Source organism: Solanum lycopersicum, chromosome 5, assembly GCF_036512215.1.
Source record: "Solanum lycopersicum chromosome 5, SLM_r2.1".
NCBI classification, from domain to species: Eukaryota; Viridiplantae; Streptophyta; class Magnoliopsida; order Solanales; family Solanaceae; genus Solanum; species Solanum lycopersicum.
This window is the reverse complement of record NC_090804.1, coordinates 3,463,387-3,485,418: the sequence shown is the minus strand read 5'-3', so window position 1 is coordinate 3,485,418 and position 22,032 is coordinate 3,463,387. Positions and strand designations below refer to the sequence as shown.

At 33.8% G+C, this 22,032-nt stretch overlaps 3 protein-coding genes across 4 annotated transcripts; all 3 read left to right on the top strand.

Moving 5' to 3' along the window:
* The first annotated feature begins 3,242 nt into the window (after positions 1 to 3,242).
* Positions 3,243 to 6,595, top strand: LOC138348488 (LEAF RUST 10 DISEASE-RESISTANCE LOCUS RECEPTOR-LIKE PROTEIN KINASE-like 2.1). 2 transcript variants are annotated; one of them, XM_069297780.1, is made up of 3 exons: positions 3,243 to 4,106; positions 4,969 to 5,004; positions 5,171 to 6,595. In XM_069297780.1, the coding sequence occupies exons 1-3, from the start codon at positions 3,326 to 3,328 to the stop codon at positions 6,289 to 6,291; spliced, it is 1,938 nt and encodes a 645-aa protein (XP_069153881.1). In that variant the 5' UTR covers positions 3,243 to 3,325; the 3' UTR covers positions 6,292 to 6,595. The 2 variants fall into 2 exon arrangements, with proteins under 2 accessions (XP_069153881.1, XP_069153880.1); XM_069297779.1 differs by having other exon boundaries at positions 5,126 to 6,595.
* An 834-nt stretch (positions 6,596 to 7,429) lies between these two features.
* On the top strand, positions 7,430 to 10,136 carry LOC101268684 (rust resistance kinase Lr10-like). Its single transcript, XM_019214028.3, has 3 exons — positions 7,430 to 8,256; positions 8,488 to 8,586; positions 8,939 to 10,136. Exons 1-3 carry the CDS (start codon positions 7,785 to 7,787, stop codon positions 10,042 to 10,044), a joined length of 1,677 nt encoding a protein of 558 aa, XP_019069573.3. The 5' UTR covers positions 7,430 to 7,784; the 3' UTR covers positions 10,045 to 10,136.
* Positions 10,137 to 12,804: 2,668 nt separating this feature from the next.
* Positions 12,805 to 20,942, top strand: LOC101247914 (3-isopropylmalate dehydrogenase, chloroplastic). Its single transcript, XM_004238858.5, has 11 exons — positions 12,805 to 13,271; positions 15,276 to 15,405; positions 15,521 to 15,632; positions 17,787 to 17,862; positions 17,980 to 18,068; positions 18,651 to 18,737; positions 19,460 to 19,576; positions 19,683 to 19,790; positions 19,893 to 19,946; positions 20,085 to 20,237; positions 20,471 to 20,942. The coding sequence occupies exons 1-11, from the start codon at positions 13,052 to 13,054 to the stop codon at positions 20,543 to 20,545; spliced, it is 1,221 nt and encodes a 406-aa protein (XP_004238906.1). The 5' UTR covers positions 12,805 to 13,051; the 3' UTR covers positions 20,546 to 20,942.
* Positions 20,943 to 22,032: the final 1,090 nt, after the last annotated feature.

Here is a 22,032-nt window from a genome sequence, read left to right as displayed (position 1 = left end):
TAAACTTCTTGATATGGGTCTAACGAGAATCGAACCTCTATTAAGACCAAGTGACTACTTCAACTTAGTAACTTAAATATTTATATTTATATTATAAGTTTTATTGGACGTGAAATAAGTTAAAAAGTGATTAACTTTTTGACATAGACAAAGTAGAATTTCTTTAAATTGTGTGGTTGTAGTTTGAAGCCTTTAAAAAGCAAGTAGGATATTACAAAGTCAATGTCATGGGGCCAAAGGAATGTTAGAAGATTATAATGTTAAATTTCTAAGGAATAAGACTTAAAAAGCAAGTGGACATTCAAGTATTGATTCGTCGTTAAATCAGATATTTCGAGTTTAAGTTTTTATGATAGAGAAAGTTTTACCTTTTAATGTGAGAGTTCATTGTACGAATTCAAATTTTATCAAGCTTTAATACAAATATTAAATATCAAATTAGATTTTTTTTTATTTTTTATTTACAAACATACGAAAAAGTTTTTGATTTGACTAATTTAAATTCGCATAATATAAAGAAATATTTTCTAGGATTTGAATTGAACAATTGTAAAAAAAAATAGTATATATTCATTTCACAATAATTGTTGATGGTGGCAAATATCGAGTATATTTTAATACCTAAAAGGAAGTTTACTTTACAAGACTAATAATGAAATAATTATGGCTTCCAATTGGTATTAACCAATTGAAAATTGAAACCTATTATTTGCCACTCATTGTAGGAATTTATAAGTTAATCATTGCATAATAATACATGTAAATACTTTTTAAAGTATAGTCTATTTTCTTCAAATGGAAGGACTTTGGCTAAAACTTTTTCAACATTAAAGTTCTAGTAGTTTTTTTCCCTATAATTATCATGTTATAGGGTTTTTTTTCGCTTTAATAGATCTTAATTTCGTGGTATAAATTTAAATTAATCAGACTTCAAAAATGAATATCATACATCAAAATAACAAATACAAAAAACAAAACGAAGCGTTTTGCTTAATTATAAGTTTCTCGTTCAAGTCGTGAGAACATAATCGTTTTTGATAAGGAGCGTTTTACTTTCATGTTCAAATATTATAATTAACTTTTTCAAAAATTATGTAAGTAGTTTGAAATAGAACAAGAATTCTAAGATGTCAAGTCACAAAATTAACTTGATGTAACAAGCATTTACTTTTCAATGCATTAATGGAAGAGGGAAAAAAAAAACAGGTGAGTGGATTTTAGTTGGAAAAAAATATAATAAGTTTTATTTTATTGAAAATGACTTGAGATGACTTTGGCTAGACAATTGATGTTGTTACTCAACTTGGTGATTTGTGTGATTTCAAGTGCTTCACTACATAAAAACATTTATATAACAAAATTGACATCTACCTAGTTTCTATGCCCTTAAATTATAGTCCATTATTTAGCAATATATGATGTTTGTACCATGCATTATCGAGAAAACGATCTTTAATAATTATTCACAACTTAAATGGAAGAAAACGATCTTTCAAATTGAAGACTTCATGTGTTATATTTTACCAAAAGGAAGGAGCTGAGTAATATACCATTATCACTGGATCTGTTCAAACATATTTGTAATGCACAAATATAATCAGGCGATAACGTCTTCTATTGTAATATCAGATATATAGTAGTATGGATCTTTTTATCGAGAATATAATTAACTAATAAAATTACATTTTTTTCTAACAGCTTAAGTTTTTAGATGAGATATCGTATCAGAGATGATCGCATAGTTCAAAATCTTGGGATAAAATTGATTTTTCTTAACATTTATAAAAAAAAAAATCTTTTTTTTCATTACTATTAGCACTATGACATATTTTCCACTTCTGCCTATTGTTGATTCCATTAACTCTTAACAGGCTGTTAAAGATGTAGATTTGGGCCCTATATGTCTGGGCCTGCTTGTTCCACAAGTCCATTATCTAAATAAATGATACAGTCCACTTGCAATGATATATATTATAAAGTTGTTATGTAACCATTGAGCACCGAAATTCATTAGTCAGACTAATTTGAATTCGTATGTAAAACTCGAGACAAATTCATTTATAAAAAAAAAAGTGATATCATGATTTGAACTTTATGAATTCTGAGTTTTTACGACAACGAAGTGGAATCAAGAATTTCAGCAAGCAATGCATTGGTGTTTCCTCTCCCTCAGCACAATGTTGGTTTTCTTGCAATTGTTTCTCTCTACTACAAGCAAATTTTCATTTGATTCTGAATTAATATATTATGTTTTTGACGTTGTCGTTGACGTTGACAGAAAGTAATCACACCCAAGTCGGGTTACTTTGCCTCATGTCACCCTTCCAAGACATCTCAGGAGGGTGTCATGCGACAGTCTAGACTAAAATTATTGAGTTTAACCAAACTTATAGGTAAAGTAGCTTTCTAGCTCCGGGCTTCCACCCCTTGTTGTGGGATATAACTAACTTTTTGAGTGATCATTTGAGAAATTAACTCAGAAAGTCAATAGAATGTGAATACAAGTGAAGTCATATTAATATTAGACAAATAATTATTTTTGTAGTCCAAAAGAATGGAAAAGGGAGGAAAAAAAATAAAAGAACAACACCTTCCTCCCTTGGTGTTATCTTGTATATTTTCTTTTGGCATAATTCATAAATATGACCTTTAAGTTGACGTCAACGAATAACTATGTCTTCTAACTTTGAATATGTAGACACTTAAATTATTATAAAATTGAACAAGTAGACACAACTGTCCTACATGGCATAATACACATAGGATGCGATGCCATGTAAGATACAAAATTGTCATGTAGGGTGCCACGTAAGACGATCGTGTTCATTTGCTCAATTTTATACAAGTTTAAGTGTCTACTTGTGTACATCTAAAGTCAAAGGTCATAATTGTCAATTGACGTCAAGTTAAGGATCCTATTTATATTTATGTATTGTGTTTTTTCTTTATCGTGTGTGAATATGGACTATGTCTCAAAAGCATACATTTTTAAGCTTAGTCAAATAGATTATTGGTCAATAATTGCAACTTCTTCATTAAAAACTTGACCCATTAGAGTTATTTTGTACTTGTTGCTAATAGGAGATGCCAAATATTGTGTGAAATTAGCGCTATGCTTGTAAAAAAAAAAGAAGCTTGACCCCAGTAAAGTTTAATCTTGAAAATTCAATTTTGGTAGATACAGAGTTGTATGGAATATGTAGACAAAATGAAGTCAACTTATTGCTAACAAGAAGGTAAAATCCAAGAAACCCCTCCTCTCTTTGGTATATTTTTCATTATCTACTTGTGTAGTAGTATATTTTTCAGTTGTTTAAGCTTAAAGATGAACCAAGAAAAAAGGTCTATCTTGATAGCATTGTTAAACCTTTGTGTTTTCTGTTTCATTTTGCAAATAGATAAATGTTGTGCTGTTGTTGATCCACAGTTTGTAGTATGTAATAAACCAGTAAATTGTAGATATGGTCCAAGAATAAGCTTCCCATTTTATATTGAAGATGTTCAAGAATCTTACTGTGGATACCCTGGATTTGGGCTAAATTGTAGTGAACAAGGGTTTCCTGTTGTACGTATTACTGAAAATGAGTATATAGTTGAAGATATTAGATATCAAGATGATACTTTTCAGCTTAAAAATTCAATCTTTAACAGTAGTGTAAAGAATGGATGTGTTTCTGATATCAAGAACGTGTCACTCGATGATCTCCCTTTTGAGTTTGTTAAGGAATCAGGAATTCACTTGTTGTCAAAGTGTAATGGATCGATATCCGAGGATCTTTTGAAGCACAGGGTTGGTTTTGGTTGTGGTGGAGAAAATGTGAATGATTGGTTTCTTGCAATGTTTGATGATGATGAAGGCTTTGAGTCTGCATTACAAGCGTGTAAAGATCATGTAATAATACCAGTAGAACTGCTTGGAAATGAGGGGAGTAATCGAGTTATTGACTATCAAGTCTTACTGAGAAGGGGGTTTAGATTGAGCTGGATATCAAGTGACTGCAGTGAGTGTACAGAAAGTGGGGGACGTTGCGGATTTGATGTCATCAATTATCAATTCAAATGTTTCTGCACTGACAGGCCTCATGCTTCGAGTTGCCAACCTACCAGTAAGCCCCTATCTAGCAGTTAATTTTCGAGTATAATTATGAAGAACCTTATCTTATGATTAGGTGCCGTGCTTCAGGTTCTTTTCTTGTGATTACCAAGTGCACAAAAAAGTATCGTTTGATGATCTAGGCATCAAGATATAGCTGCATTAAGGATTTGGATTATGTGTTAACCGCAAAATTTTGAGCAGCCAACTTTTTTTTTTTAAAAGAAAAGATAAATAAAAAAATTGGTGGTAGGCGAAGGGGAAATGGGAGAGGGTATTAAAAGATGAGGAATCGAACACCAACAAGGTGAAACTTCAGAGTTCGTTGTCGAAGAATTGGAACCATAAGTTATCTTTTCCCACCTCGTGTTCTATTTTAAGTCAACAACATATTACTTTGTACATTCAAATAACAGTAAGCGGATTGATAGTTATTTCAAAGTTATAAGAACTACTTGAGTCGTGATGCCTTTAGCATATAGTGTCATAAACCACGAACTGATCAAAGACGTAGTATTCTAGCTAGCAATCTTCCTGCAAATTCATCATTCACCTTCAGAACAAAATTCTTCTGATTTGTTTGATCTATTGACTCCTAGTTTCACATTAGATTGGGAATTGTCTTTAAACTATTCTAACTATCTCATAAAGAAGGCGATACCAGAGTGACATCGAAAACAACTTTTTTTGCTGCAAAGGTATTGGATATAAGAAGTTTGTCAGTTGCTTGTGTATGTCTGGTTTCATTTTTGGTATGGATTTAGATGTGTGTTGGTTGGTTCATTCCAAGATGTTTAATAATTCAACGTGAACGGAAGTGAATTGCTTTCACTCTTATTGTGACTTATTACTCTTTCATTTCTGTGTATTTGCAGAAGCAAAAAGAAACTTGGGACTGATTCTAGGCACAGGTACATGTCTAATATCTGTAATTAGACTTGCACAAAAATCTCGTAATGCCTTGATCTAACTTAGAATTATTTTAATATATGTTTTGCAAATGTTGTAATCGCTGTGCTGCCTCAAAACCAGGCTCTTTCCGGTGCATGACTTTCCATTTTCCCCCCACATTTGCAGTTTTCTCTTGCATCGGAGTTGTGATTTTGCTCTTCTGCTTGAGAAAAAAGATTTTCTGGCACAGAAATCTCAGGTTTTGGGAATCTATAGCTGAGGATCACAGAAATATTGAAGCATTTCTGAAGAACTCTGGGTCATATGCTCCAAAAAGATACAGCTATACAGACATCAAAGGAATCACCAGTTACTTCAAAAACAAACTAGGCCAAGGAGGATTTGGTAATGTATACAGAGGAAGTTTGCCTAACGGGAGTCAAGTGGCAGTGAAGGTCCTGAATGAACTAAAAGGTAATAGTGAAGATTTCATTAATGAGGTAGCAAGTATTAGCAGGACATCACATGTTAACATTGTGAGCCTTGTGGGATTTTGTTTTGAGTGTCACAAAAGAGCTCTTATTTATGAATTCATGCCAAATGGATCTCTTGAAAAGTTTATCTATGAGGAAAGATCTGACGGAGTTCGCCAATTAGGCTGGCCATTATTATATGAAATCTCACTAGGCATTGCTCGAGGATTGGAATACTTGCACCGTGGCTGTAATACTCGGATTCTGCATTTTGATATAAAGCCTCACAATATCCTGGACTTTTGTCCAAAGATCTCCGACTTTGGTCTTGCCAAACTATGCATAAAAAAGGAGAGTATTGTGTCAATGTTAGGTCCACGAGGTACTATAGGTTATATTGCTCCAGAAATTGTTTGCAGAAACTTGGGAGGTGTCTCTCACAAGTCTGATGTCTATAGCTATGGAATGATGGTCCTAGAGATGGTTGGAGGAAGAAAAAATGTTGATGTTGGAGTTGATCGCACGAGTGAAGTCTACTTTCCACATTGGATCTATCGACGAATTGAACTAGACGAAGAGTTTCAACTAATGGGGATAATGAATGAAGAGGAGAACGAATGTGCAAGAAAGATGGTGATAGCAAGTTTATGGTGTATACAGACTGATCCGGCAAATCGACCATCGATGAGCAAGGTTGTGGAAATGTTAGAAGGGAAACTAGACTCTTTGCAAATGCCTCCCAAGCCTTACCTATATTCTCCCTCAAGATCAGAGGTAGATTCATCAACAATAGAACTGGCAACAACAACAACAACAACAACATATCCAGTATAGTCCCGCAAGTGGGGTGTGAGAAGAGTAGGGTGTATGCAAAACTTGCATCACCTTTGTGGAGTAGAGAGGTTGTTCCTGATAGACCCTAAGCTCAAGAAAATCGTTTTGCAGAAAATGGTTTGAAAGAAATGCAAGACAGTTTAGTTAACTAAGTACTTGTTGGTACTTAACTAGCAAAGAGAAGAAAGGTTTAGTTCAAGTGTTCAACCATAGCTTTCAATTTCATTTTGTGATTTTCATTAGTTGTCAAGGATGTATATTACTACATGGAAGTTAAATATTAAAAAGACTTGAATTCCCTATTCTTCAAAATTTCTTGAGGAAGAAGAGTTCTCAGTCCTTTAAGTTTGAGATCTCTCTTCTTGAAAAAAAAACTCCTTTAATCGAGTATGCGATGGAACGAAAACGATTAACTAGTACATCATTCCCAAGAATGTCAACACTTATGTAGGTTCATTTCTTAGTTAAATGTTCTATTGAACATTGGCATCAGAAGCACACTATGTAGGTTCTGTCAAATAAAATTTGTTCCTCAGATAACTTATTTTGTATATAAAGACTATGAAGCAAAATGTTCTTGGAATTTCAGTGTATAGTGAAGAAAATTAAGTCTCTAAGTTCAATTCTTGTCTCTCTAGCATTTTATGTCTAAAAATGTTAGAATAGAATTGTATGTACTGTCCTACTTGGAAAATGATTGTGACTAAACGAAGAAAAAAGAGAAAAGGATAGGATGCATAAGTAGAGGAGAAAAGTCCTTTAGATGTTGGAAGTATCTATTGATAATTCTGAGACTTTTCCACTCCCAGTAATGTTAGAATAGACTTTGATATAGGTGTGTTTTTTCCCATTAACTCTTATCACCTTTTCGCGAGTTTCATATCTCAACTATCCATTGTTCACTTTTACCTATCTAAACTATCACTCCATCTGTACTAAAACATACCTTCGATGTTGAATTGGCCTGTTTTGCGAACTCTGCATCATGGTGTGTTTTAATACAAAGAGAGTGATATATATAGTTTAGGTAGGTAAAAGGAACAATGGCTATAAAACTCAGTAAAAAAAAGTGATAGTTGTCTCTTCACTAGGCTTGACGACTAAGTCTAAATAATGATGCAAGACTTCAAGTCTTTACACCATGATACACGTTTCTCACAAATTTTCCAAATCAACTATGCTTTTAAATGTTAAGTTGTAGTGAACAAATGAGTTCATAATCTAGTCTTCCTCTTCTCGAGATATTTAATATGGCTATCACTTCATATGTAAGCTATCTCCTATCACTTCTCCTGATCTTAGTTCAGGCAAAGGGCAGAAATGATTCAACTTGTCCAAAGTCATTTTCATGTGGAAATTTTACTGACCTAAGCTTTCCTTTCTCTCTTTCTACACAACCTGAATGTGGAATAATGTTCTTATCTGGTTGTGATGCTAAACCATATCCGAGAATCCGACTGCTTCCTGAGGGATATTAGTACTATGCTTTAGAGATGCATAATTTATCAGTTTGGCTTGGGGACACGAAGCTTCAAACAACGTTGACGCAACACAAGTGCCAGGCTTTTAACAAAAATTTCTCCCTTCCATACTCTTCTTTTATGTCTTTCCATATGATTAATATAATAAGCTTCTACAAATGCATCAGTACCAGTAATAATACCCGTAACATTACGCAGAAGAAGAACGATCATTTTGCTGGTTATAATATGTACACCGGCTGTGAAGGCTTTAGCATATACTACAACCTTTCCCGACATGATGATGAATACATAGCAGCAGACAATCTTCCTACCAACTGTTCACTTATCAGATTGCCAATTCAGGCAACTCATGGTGATTTGTTCGACATGTTAGGTCCTGCAATTCTAGTAGAATGGAAATTATCTGAGGAATGTAACAAATGTCATTATGGTGGAGGTCAATGCCAGACTAATAAAACCAACAAATTTTCTTGTCACAAAGGTAGACATCTCCATATATGTACTTATCCACTGTTTTAGAACTTGGGGTAAGGCAGGGGAAGAGCCATGTGGGAGCAAAACTGGGGTTAGGGCCAGGGGCGGAGCCATGTGGGGGAAAACTTGCCTCCGTTCCAAATTAAAATCTTTTTCTCCTTCTATCATTATCAGACTTTTTCGCTTAATCGGAGAAAAGTTTTATAATCTGAAACTCACACAAGCTTTGGTGTTGCAGATGTTATTAAAAGTATTGGTATTGCAAATGTTAGCACTGTAACAGCTGGAACATCAAAAAGGGGTTACCTTCGGATAATCTGGTTCATGGTGGCCACAGGTATTGGTTTGCAGATGTTCTCGATTATCCTTTCCTATTAGTAGCATAGCAATAATCCTGTATCTAGTTGCTAGATTTCTGTTACTGTTGTGCTTCGATTGTCATATTTTATGTTGTAGCTATTGTTTAGAATGTTTGATCATGCTTTCTGTAGTGTTTTGCCATGGTCTCTTCATTTTCTGTTATTTCCTTTTCCCAACTGTTTTTTTTTTCTCGTGCCGAAGGTCCATGGTGTAGAGTAAGGTCTACTTACACCTACCCTACCCAGACCCTACTTTGTGGGATTACATTGGCTATTATGTTGTTGTTGTTGTAGTCTCTGATGGGGCATGACTTCATCTTTTTCACACAGGTGCAAGTTTGTTTACTGTTGGACTGTTGATTTTACTCTTCTGCTTCAGAAAAAAGATTTTGTGGTACAAATACCTCAGGTGTTGGGAATCTAATGCTGAGGATCATCAAAAAGTTGAAGAATTCTTAAAGAACTATGGATCATATGCTCCAAACAGATACAATTATACAGACATCAAAAGAATCACCGGTCGCTTCAGAAACAAACTAGGCCATGGAGGATTTGGTAATGTATACAGAGGAAGTTTGCGTGATGGGAGTGAAGTGGCAGTGAAGGTCCTGAATGAACTAAAAGGCAGTGGTGAAGATTTCGTTAACGAAGTGGCAAGTATTAGCAGAACATCACATGTTAACATTGTGAGCCTTGTGGGATTCTGTTTTGAGGGACAGAAAAGAGCTCTTGTATATGAGTTCATGCCTAATGGATCTCTTGAAAAGTTTATCTATGAAAAAAGATCCGACAATGTTCGCCAATTAAGTTGGCCAATATTATACAAAATCGCACTAGGCATTGCTCGAGGATTGGAGTACTTGCACCGTGGTTGTAACACTCGGATTTTGCATTTTGATATAAAGCCTCATAATATCTTACTTGATGAGGATTTTTGTCCAAAGATCTCTGACTTTGGCCTTGCCAAACTATGCATAAAAAAGGAGAGTGTCGTGTCAATGTTAGGTCCACGAGGTACTATAGGCTATATTGCTCCGGAAATTGTTTGCAGAAACTTGGGAGGTGTCTCTCACAAGTCTGACGTCTATAGCTATGGAATGATGGTCCTAGAGATGGTTGGAGGAAGAAAAAATGTTGATGTAGGAGTTGATCGCACTAGTGAAATCTACTTTCCACATTGGCTTTATCAACGACTTGAACTAGAAGAAGAGCTTCAACTAATCGGGATAATGAATGAAGAGGAGAACGAATGTGCAAGAAAGATGGTGATAGCGAGTTTATGGTGCATACAGACTGATCCCTCAAATCGGCCATCGATGAGCAAGGTTGTTGAAATGTTAGAAGGGAAACTAGACTCTTTGCAAATGCCTCCCAAGCCTTATCTATTTTCTCCCTCAAGATCAGAGGTAAATTCATTAGTAGTAGAACTGGCCTAGCCTTTATTTGCTGATATGTAAGCTATCATTTGTATTATTGTATAGCCTCACTTTGTTATGAAATTTCAGCTAAATAGTTGTTGTTTTTGATATTTTAAGTGACATCAAATGTGCACAATAATAGACTTAATTATCAATTAAGATAGTAAAGGAAAATGTGTTACGAATATAAGTTGTTACTGAAGAAAATGCAGTTTCAAACTTCAATTGCATCCACATATCATTTCATTTTATGTCAAAAAACAAAAAAAGGGGGCCAAGATATACGGGATAGTTCGATGTACTAAGTTTCTGCTATAGTCAGAAAAAAGTTGAAGCACATTAGGTTTGTATTCCGCATGTCGCAACCTTTGACATGGTCCAAGCCAATAACATTGCTCAACAGACTTCACACAATTTGTCTCTTGGGCTACTTCATCATTGAGTGCAAAAGCGCAAGTACCATGTGAACTTGTAACTTAAACTCGTAAAAAAATTCATAATTTCCCTTTTTCTTTTTCCTTCCTTATTTCTCTCTTTACCACAATAGACTTTTGGGTGGACATCCCTTCTCTTACATTTAGAATTTTTAATGGACAATCCACTAAATACTCTATACCAAAACCTAATTTTTAGCAAAAATATTATCATTTTTTCACCTATAAAAAACACCTTTTCCCTCTATCACTCTCATATTATCTTTTTTATTCCCTCTTTTTAACTTTTCTCATAGAAAAAAATAGGAAAGTATAGAGGGAATTAAAAGAAATAATGGCTATTAACAAAAATATTACTAGTATCTTTTTAATTGCCATTGTTACTATCTTTATTTCAAGCAAACTTGCATATGCACATGAGGAAATACCCCACCCCCACCCCCACCCCCAACCTTGCTCGCCTCACCCCGACCCCCACCCCCACCCCCACCCCCAAGGTCCTGAGGGGCCAGTATTTGAATTTTCAGGAAGAAAATTTAAAATGGAACAAGGACATGAACAATGTTATGAAAATTGTTATAAAGGTATATTTGGTGGTGAAGGAAGTCCATTATATGCTGAACAAGAATGCTATGATATGTGCCATAACCATGGTAAATTTGCATTCCCAACTTTTAGTCCTCCTCCTCCTCAACTATAAGTTTAATTTCAATTTCAACGTATCGAGAATAACCTAAGCTACGCTCGCTCAATCAAATGTTATTCGAGCTATTTTTGAGGAGTTAAAAAGAGGTTATATTTTGATCGCGATTATATGGAGGCACATTTTTATTTTTATTTTTGATTTCATGTCATATAAATTTTTATAACCAATGTATGTTGGTGATCATATGTATATGTAACATTTTTATGAAATACATTTTCACTTGGCATGAATATGATGAACTTATTGGTTTGTGTTACACTTTTATTTTTATGTGGATACATTATTCTAAAAGAAAATAAATTAAATTAGAACAACATACATGCAAAACTTGTGAAGAATGTAACAAGTCATACAGAGAATGGAGATAATACAAGTTTTGTTAATCTAAATATATCGCGATCATTAATTTCATATCAAATTTATGCAATATCTACTTTTTTATTTAATTTTAAAGTCAAACGAATTTTTAAGCGACCACTTTTTTATATGCCTTATAACTAATTTTATGTTAATTATTATGATTTATAAGTTTTTTTTTTTTTACATAATTTTCAAAAATGTAATTTTACTTTAAAAAAGATATGCAAACTTTCGTGTTGAAATGCACAAACAAATTTAAAAGTTTGACTATCGCAAAATTGAGATAAAAAGAATAATTAATCTTGATAAAAAATTCAATATAAATCGTACTAGTTTATAGTCTAATTACGTATCTTTTCGTTAGTTTTTGAAATCACATTTATATATGGCACACTAAGATACATGCGAGGTCAGATTAGGCGTAATTTTATTCGAGATACGTTATATTCAAGTGTGATTCACATGTATATGATATACATTGTCTCTCTTACTCGCCTCTCTCCTTATGAATTTGCATTTCAGAACGTATCGATATCAAAGATACATGTATATATCTAATATCTTTAATACATGTATTTGCCTTAAAATCTGAAGAAACAATGTATCTAACTTCAAATCTAGTATGAATTGAACGTATTAATTACCAAAAAATATCTAATTATTTTAAACCGTAGAAAGAATTAGTATGATAGATTTTTTGTCAAAAAAAAAGAAGAAAAATAAATAAATTTACTCAATATTGTAGGGGTGAGCGTTCGGTTCGATCAAATTTCAATTTGGTTCTTCGGTATTCGATTTTAAAAAAGTGTGCACCATATTTCAAATCAAACTAGATCGATTCGCTTCGGTGCAGTTTAGTTCGGCGTTTTTAAATCGATCTTCGGTGTGAATAAAAATAAAGAGAAAATATGATAAAGTAACAATTGTTGTTCACTCACACTTCAAACTTTAAAATAACAACTAACGGTCTAACAATAAAAGGTAAGAACATCAATTTGTTGTTCACACTTCAAAGTAATAACATAAAATAATAAAATCACAAAGTAGAAAGTAGAAACACCGAGTTGTCAAACGTGAATTAAATTGAATTTTGTTTAGTTTAGACTTTATGTCGTTAGGGTTTACTATTTTGTTACTTAAGTTTAGGCTTAAATTATAAAAATTGAAATGAGCCAAGTAAAGTTTAAAATTAAGTAATATAATAGATATTTTAAAATTTATTTAATACGATTCTTCTGCGCACCGTAATTTCGGAACCCTTACACTGAAGAATCGAAGTTTCGAAAAAAAACAACATTTAATCAAACACCGAAGAACCAACACCAAAAAATTAAAAATTTTCTATTCGATTCGATTTTCTGATATTTATGCCGAGCCGTACAAATTACAATATTGCCTAACTTTGTGTATACAACTTAAATAGTCTAATTAAAGATTGGACCCATTGGGCCTAAACCCGTATAATAAATCGATTAGATTCGATAATTCCCCAAATTCAGTTTGCTTCAGCTCACATTCTTCATCAATGGCGGCTTCTTCTTCTTCTTTACAATTCACTGCAACTCCTTTTAACCAATTTCATTCCAAAAAAGTACCCAAACACGCCACTAAATGGGGTACTATTCGCTGTTCCGCTTCTTCACCCAGCAAAAGCTACAACATTACTCTTCTTCCCGGCGATGGTATTGGACCTGAAGTAATTTCTGTTGCCAAAAATGCCCTCCAACTTGTCTCCTCCATTGAAGGTAAATATTTGTTTAAAAGTTTGTTACTTTGATTTTATATGTGTTGTTGAAATATGTGCATTTTATGGGGTTGATTTGTCAAATAATTATTATATCATAAAGTCAATCCTGGTATTGATTCCATTGTTTTTCAACAAAGAAAGCGACTTTTTGAGATAATAACTATTGGTTGAGTGACCACATGAAAAGTCAACTCCGTTTTATCTTGAAACAAGTTTAATTTTTGTAGTGACTTGCATCAACAATGTTAAACCTATTAGGAGTTATGGTTAATCGCTTGACAAAGAAAGTGACTTTCTGAGATAATAACTGTTAGTTGCGTGATTATATGAGAAGTCAACTCCATTTTATCTTGAAACGAGTTTAATTTTTATAGTGACTTGCATCAACAATGTTAAACCGATCAGGAGTTATGGTAAATCGCTTGACAAAGAAAGCGACTTTTTGAGATAATAACTATTGGTTGAGCGACCATATGAGAAGTCAACTCCATTTTATATTGAAGCGAGTTTAATTTTTATGGTGACTAGCATCAACAATGTTTACACGATCCAGGAGTTATGGTAAATCACTTGACAAAAAAAGTGACCTTTTGAGATAATAACTATTGGTTGTGTGATCATATGAGACGTCAACTCCATTTTATCTTGAAGCGAGTTTAATTTTTATGGTGACTAGCATAAACAATGTTTACACGATCATGATTTATGGTAAATCGCTTCACAAAGAATGTGATTTTCTGCTATAATAACTATTAGTTGATTAACCATATGATAAATCAGCTTGAAACGGGTTTAATTTTTCTGCTGATGGTGTAACAATGTTTACACAATCATGAGTTATGGTAAATCACTTGACAAAGAAAGCGACTTTTTGAGATAATAACTATTGATTGATTGACCATATGATAAATCAGCTTGAAACGGGTTTAATTTTTCTGCTGATGGTGTAACAATGTTTACACAATCATGAGTTATGGTAAATGTATTGATAATAATTAATTAGTAATTTGGTAAAAATTAAGAAGTAACTTGCTATTATCGGTTACTCCCTCTGGTTCAATTTGTTTGTATCATTTTGACTTTGCACTAAGTTAATGAAAGTAAAAGACGGTTTTCGGATATTGTGGTCTTACATTAAAGTTATGTAGAATGTACTAAAATATTCTTTAATCTTGTGGTCGTAAATATGTCATACTGGAAGTTAGAAGTAAAGAGTTAAGAGGAAAGGATACAGACTTTTTTTTAATGAACTCTAAAGTGAAATTGAAGCAGTGGTAAGTAAATCTGTCAGTGTATAACTTAAATTGTTTTGGAAAATGTTAAGAAATGGATGTTTCAAAATGTTTTTGGGATGGGAGTGACTCATATGTGGTTACTGTCATCTTGATTTGAATTTGTTGTGGCACTATTATTCTTTTGGAGTTATATATTTTATTGATTTTAAGAATAATCTTTTAACGAGTATAAAACGTTCAACTTGATGTCCAAGTTCATACTGTTTAGTTTAATGGCATAGCCAAGAATTTTAACTAGGGAATTCAAAAGATTTGAAATTGTGACGGGAAGCAATTTGTGAACTACCTTAGCATTACAATGAGAACTTCCTGGGATTCAGAGTTAATATATATGGGTAGGAATTGTTTTTGTCCTATTTGCGCAGTATGATTTCCCAAAGAGGGAGAAAAAATGGAATAGCCTTCCTTGGGTATGGCTCTGCCACCTTTTAGCACCCAAGGTGGCCCAGACACTGTTGGTGTCGTTCATACTGGAAGTTAGATTTGTTGACCCTGGTTTATGGTTCCATTTTATTTCTTTTGGGGCAAAGGAGTAATTATTATGTGGTGATTTTCACTCTTCATTTGAAGTTTTTGGGTTAAGTATTCCATTTGAGTATTGGTAGTTATATTAATAAAAAGCACCGGGAAGGTACAACAAAAATATTTGCAAATTAAAGCAAAAGTATGTCCAATGGTTAAGGATATAACTCTTAGAAACGTAACAGGATTTGAAGTTGCATTCGAGGAGATGCCAATGGGAGGGGCTGCATTGGATGCTGTAGGGGTACCATTGCCTGATGAGACTCTTAATTCTGCAAAGAAATCTGATGCTACTCTTCTTGGAGCAATTGGAGGGTAATTACATGATGGGATCTTCTTCTGACATTTTGTTATATTTCATGGATTTTTCTTACTGAATCTGATATTTCTTGTTTCTCGTGCTGGATTTTTCTTGCATCTAAATTTAAAGATATAAATGGGACAAAAATGAAAAACATTTGAAGCCCGAGACTGGATTGCTTCAACTTCGAGAAGGTTTGCAGGTCTTTGCTAACTTGAGACCAGCCACTGTTTTACCACAGGTAATTTTTGTTTTCAGATGCTTAAGACTGCTAATCACAAAAAATAAAATCTGTCATATCATTTTGAGAGTATTTTTCAACTGCAAACGCGGTATGTTTTTGACTTACAGGTTACAAGTTTTGTCATATGAAAATTGCAACTAATGATCTCAAAGATAGCATAAGAAGGGAAATTGTCTAATTTAATTCTGGTTTTAAAATTCTTTTGACACACCTATTTGGGTTTTAAAATAAAGTTTTTGCATGAGCTTAATGAGTAATGAGAGATATGGACTCATGTAAACAAAAATGAGGTTCACATTGAGGGCATATACATCTCCCTACACCTTTTGGCACGAGTAACCTCCTACAGCACAAATTAACCGCTGGTACTCCTTCAGCAAGCTAACATGATCTCTGAAACAAGACTCGTACCACCACTTTTTTATATATGTTAATTAAAAAGTTAAAGCATTGCAGGATTTGTGTGAGTAGAGGGTTCTAGTGGTAATGGGTATGAGCAGTCTTGTGGGTGTGGAAGCAAGTTAATGAATTTTGGTGTTGGAAGATGTGTTTTAAAATGCGGAGGCACAAGATAAGCGTGTAATGTATAATGTGGAATGGAGTAAGTGGGTGAGAGCTAAGGAAGAGGCATAAGCCCAATAATTCTTCCAGGGGAGTGAGCCCAACAGATGTTTGGACATTAAAAAAATGATTAAAAGATAAAAATCTGTAGAATATATTTTTAAAATTTCGTAAAATTCTTCAGAAAGAAATGCACAACGTTAATTTGTTGTGTGCGCATAATAATTTGAAGAATTTAAAGTTCTTTTTTGTTTGTTTATAGAATTGTAAGTTACCTAAATGCTAATTATAGAATAACATATTAGTTATGATCAAATACTTAAAACAAAGATTAAAACTGAAGTATTTGACGTGTATTGAGTGGACGATTCAAGACATGGAAGTATTTTACTAGGCATCCATGGAGCATATCAAGTTAACAACACAAGGTTAAAGTAAACTGTGCATGTGAATGCCCCTCTTATCCAAGCGTATCCTACATGACTTAAGAACTCAATGGTTGCCTCAGGCGTTTAGAGGTTGTCTCGTCTCAAGGTGAGTCCTGATGAGTTTCAACTTTCCTTACAACATTGGTTGTTAGTGTGGATAGGGTTTGGAGCATAATAGAGCTGATAGGATTGGTTTGTCATTGAGTGGTACAGAGAGAGAGAGAGCGCAATGCAGTAGAGAGCTTTTTTTCTTTTTGCTTTTTGGGGGAGTGGACGTTCATAAGTACTTAGAATGGGACTGATAAAAAGGGCCAAGTGGGTGTTTTCCTAGGTATGTTGTCTATTGTCCCAGTGCACTTCTCTTAATACGTTAAAGTTGGTCCAATATTAAACTGCCTCTACCTCTCTCTTTTTACACCTATTTTTAATTTGTGTTACAAGGATCAGTAATGTTCCTTGTTCAAAGATTTTTTTTTTAGGAATATGAGAAAGATCAGTGGTATGTTTCCAACCGTTGTAAGGTGCTTTGTCGCATAATCAGCAGAAATACAGTGTATACCCATTTAAAAGCTGGTGACTTGTCAATGGTGGATATATCCTTTGTAATATGATCAACCAGAGAGGAGGAGAGTATCATCTGTGAGGATTTCATGATGGCATCCAGAAGTCTTGTCCTGTACGACTGTCCGTCTCTCTATCTTTGTCCAGCTTCCTCCCTCATTCCTTCTTCAACTCAAGACTTTTTCTTTTGGTTAGTTGGCTTTAAAAGTCGGATAAAATGTCTTAGTTGAGACCATTATGAGTTAAACATGGCAAAATATGCTAGAAGTGGATTGTCTATTAACATGTATTGGATACTTGTAAGCTGCCTGTTCATGAGTTCAACTTTTTTTCATCCTTCACTATTATTTGTCTTTTCTTTGATCTGCATGTGCTCTTGAAGACATGAGCCTTTTTTGTTACTGCTACAACCTGCAAGCATCTTTTACCTCTGCAGTTTTTTTAAAATTTAGTCTTTCTTCTACAAAGCCATCATTCACTATCATTTATTACCAAACAGGATACATACTCTTCATGACTTGTCTTTCAAATCATTGCACGCATAAGTTACACTCTGAGTTTCTGCCGGTTCCAACATATTCATATTCCTCACCTAATGCAGTTAGTAGATGCTTCAACTTTGAAGAAAGAAGTTGCTGAAGGTGTAGACCTAATGGTTGTTAGGGAACTTACTGGAGGTTAGTTTGGAATTGTTACGGTCAATAATATTCAAATCAACTTCCATCATCTTGAAGTTGTTTCTTGACTTCTCCTTTTTCAAGATGGCTAACTGTTTTCCTCCTCATGTTAATTAGGTATTTATTTTGGCAAACCAAGAGGATTCAGCACTGATAAAAATGGTCAGGAAATAGGTTTCAACACTGAAGTGTATGCAGCATATGAGGTAATCTGCTTAAAAAAATTGCTTCCTGCTGTGCTTGCTAAACATGACAAACTTTCAATTATGTTATCCAGTAAAAGGTACCCCCCCCCCCTCCTCCTTTTTCTTTTTTTTTAAATCTTTTGCATGAAGCTGCAAGTGAATGTCTCGAGATCACATTGGAAAATTCGATGTAGTTTTCTGTTTATTTCTTGTTTTGATTGGAAGAGTATTTCAGTTGTGTCATTTCTGTTTGCTTGGCTTGAAGCTGATATGTAATTGATTTTGTTCCATTCGAGAGTTTGGTACTGTTTTCTTTTATATATTTAGTATGATTAACTGCTAGCTATAACATGTGCAGTTTCTGAAAACTTTCTCTGGGCAGACATCCATTTAGGAATTTATTATCTTAGAACTATAGTCAAGTGTCATTTTGTATTAGCTTTGCTTATCTAACTTAATTCTTTTGTTGTCATTCAATCACTGTTGAAACAAGGAGTAATGTCTTACAATTATTAGGAAAAGTAGGACAGATTGAGATCAAACTTTTTACCTGAAATTTGTTCAACCTTTACATTAGTAGTACTCAGCTTAATTTCTTTTCAGATCGAAAGAATTGCTCGTATTGCATTTGAAACTGCAAGGAAGCGAAGAGGAAAACTATGTAGCGTGGATAAAGCAAATGTATTGGAGGTAAAAGCTAATTTTTCTCTCCCTGTTCCTCAACCCTTCTTTTCTTCTCCTCAGTATCTGCCTTCAACTTTCTTGTCTAATTCTGTTTCTTTTATAAAACAAGTAAATCTATTAATAGTTGCATCAACGTGGTGCCTCGATAGTCTTCACCACACATATGATTTCTCTTTAACCTTCTGGGGAAAAAAAGAATCTAGTCAACTACCCAACTATCTAGCCAAAAAATTATCTATTCTATATACCAGAAGTAGACTAGAATTAGAAAGGAGCTCGTTATTCTCCAAGAATATCCTTCAATTGGTTTATGTAATCTTTCTTTGCAAATCATCCAGCAAAAGCCATAGTTGAGTCATTCTCACGCTACTCTTCTTCAATCATGAATCTTCACCAATCTCATGCTAGCCAAGGGTGTTTGCTGCTGAATTGTTAATGAGAAATACAACACAAATAAGGGAAAAACAAAAATCCACGAGTCGTAACTCGTGTGCAAGTGTAAGATCAATTAATTAACAAAATCTGCTCTACTTTAAGCAAGTTTCTTGTTTATCCCTTCAGCAGTTGACGTTTTAAAAGAGTTGTACTAAAGACTAAATTTTTCTTTGTTCACTCTAATTTGCCGCTACTTAAAACTGCAACTGGGAGACCATAAAGATAGCATTGAGATTGAGTTCATTAAGGGTAATTTCTTGTTCTATAGTTCGTGATTTTGAGATATTTGCCAGGCCTCTATGCTTTGGAGGAAGATAGTTACAGCGTTAGCCTCAGAGTATCCTGATGTAGAGCTCTCTCACATGTATGTTGATAATGCAGCCATGCAACTTGTTCGCAACCCAAAACAGGTTTCATTTACCTTTGGTTTTACAATTTTTTGTTTCTCAAGTTTGGTCTTAGCACATGATGACACACTCGTCTATGGAGTTGATCCTCGAAACAATCATAATGCAGTTTGATACAATTGTGACAAACAACATATTTGGTGACATCCTGTCCGATGAAGCATCAATGATTACAGGAAGTATCGGGATGCTTCCATCTGCCAGTCTTGGTGCAGCGGTATTTCTGGATTATCTCTTTTCCTTGGAAATATTGGTTCTTTTTCTAACTCACTACAAATTCTTTAATCTCCTTTTACTTTTGGACACATGTTGCCTCTAGGGACCTGGATTATTTGAACCTATACATGGTTCTGCTCCTGATATTGCTGGGCAGGTTGGCTCTAGTATTTCATTCTCTCTCTTTTTCTTTTCCCCCTTCTCCTTTAAGTACGGACAGCCCGCCAACCTCCAACCTCCCATCCGGAAATTCGCATATGTTCACATGCTTAAGCACTAACTTTTGAACATACAGGATAAAGCAAACCCTTTGGCAACAATGCTCAGTGCTGCTATGCTTCTGAAGTATGGCCTAGGTGAGGAGAAGGCTGCTCAGAGAATTGAAGCAGCTGTTTTAGACACCTTAAATCGAGGATTCCGTACTGGTGACATTCACTCAGCAGGACATGTGAGTTTTATCTTATAGTAGACAACTCTATTACTAAATTGCCAATATGCTTCTCCTTGGTATATAGCTGATCTCTAATTCTCTTGCACTTGAATGACATTTGGCCATGCGGCCTACAAACGAGAAAAATTAGATTATTCTAGACCCCTATGCATAGTTTGGATCAATTTGAATGCTGAAATTATTTAGAAGCTACCATTATCATATACAACTGCTCAATTGCTTGCTTTCAGAAATTGGTCGGATGCAAGGAAATGGGTGAAGAAGTGCTCAAGTCTATCGACAGCAAAACTCCTGCTGCTGTTTAATTTTCTTAAGAGGAGGCTTCATTGAGACCTCAACAAATGATCATTTTGGCAGATGCATTTGCAGTCAGTATATAATTTGCCATTTATGCAACTGTTTGAAGGATTCAAAATTGCTGAGTGTTGTATCGTAGCCTAAACGTCTCGATTCTTTTCTCTGATGTTTTTGAGACATTATCCTGTTGTAACATGAAGTGAACCTTGGAGCAACAGTAAAGTTGTTTTAACGAGTTCAAGTTATGGAATCAACTGGTGTTGCTTGCATTAGGATAGACTGTCTACTCTACTTCTCCTTAGACCCTATGTGAACACGAAATGCTCTGTGCATCGGGCTGTCCTTTTTATTTTGTTGTAACATGGAAAAAGCAATGAAAATAAGCATTTTTGCACCTTGGGAAAACTGGAATGGAACAATTGTAACCAGATGTTGTTGTGGTTGCTACATTGTCTCTATCTTTGACCACATTTCCTATAATGATCATTTCTGTAACTTCATTGAGTGCGATTATATTTTTTGAAGAGTCCGAGCAAGGATTTTATTCTAAGTCCTTTTCATTCCTCTCTTTACATCTCAACCAAACATATAAGTTCAGTATCTTTGAGATTTTATATTTTATCCCAAGTTGACACATTAATTTAATCATATTATAGTTAAGTGAATATTAAGATGATGTATACACTCCTATTAATTAATCATGATTAATAATAAAGGTGCATATAAAAGATATAATAAGTATTATTTTGTTTTGATGACGAGGAGAATCACCAATGTTGTGATGAGATAAATAATATTATTTCACTTTTAATCAGAAACTTTGAATTCAAATTTTGAACATATAAAATTTTTATTATGAAATACTTTTTCTTTTAATATGTCATATGCGATAGACATCTGTATTTATCATCTCAATATTGATATCGAACAATGAGAAACTTAAAAAGAAACTAAAAAAAAGAGCTAGGAGGGAATTTTGCCCTTATTGATAGGTGAAAAGACCATGGAGAATTGATTCCTTCCATAATTCGAAAAAAAAAAAAGGAGTATATATATGTGCATTATACATAGTATAATCTCAATCATAACTATATAAAACTCATATAAATACTTCTATTTTTTTTTGCTTGATAGTGACAGATAATTAAACATCTTAAAGTACTTTTGGTTCAAAGTATATGATTTATTAAAAAAAGAAATATACATATTAGTGTTCATATATTTAATTTGTACATTTTCATACTCAATTAATTGAAATTTATATTTTATCCTGTAGGAAATAAGATTATAATAGATGAACTATTTTGTTGGCTTCATTAGATTGTTTTGACTCTTTCTTAATAATAAGTAGAATTGTCCAAATCAAAATAAAAGTCGATTTTAACTTACTAAATTTGCTCTTCTACTAAATTAAACATAAATTAAATTCTATTCAATTCTTTTTTTTCTTAATTTTTTCTAAATCGAAAGTTGATATAATAACTTGACATATAAT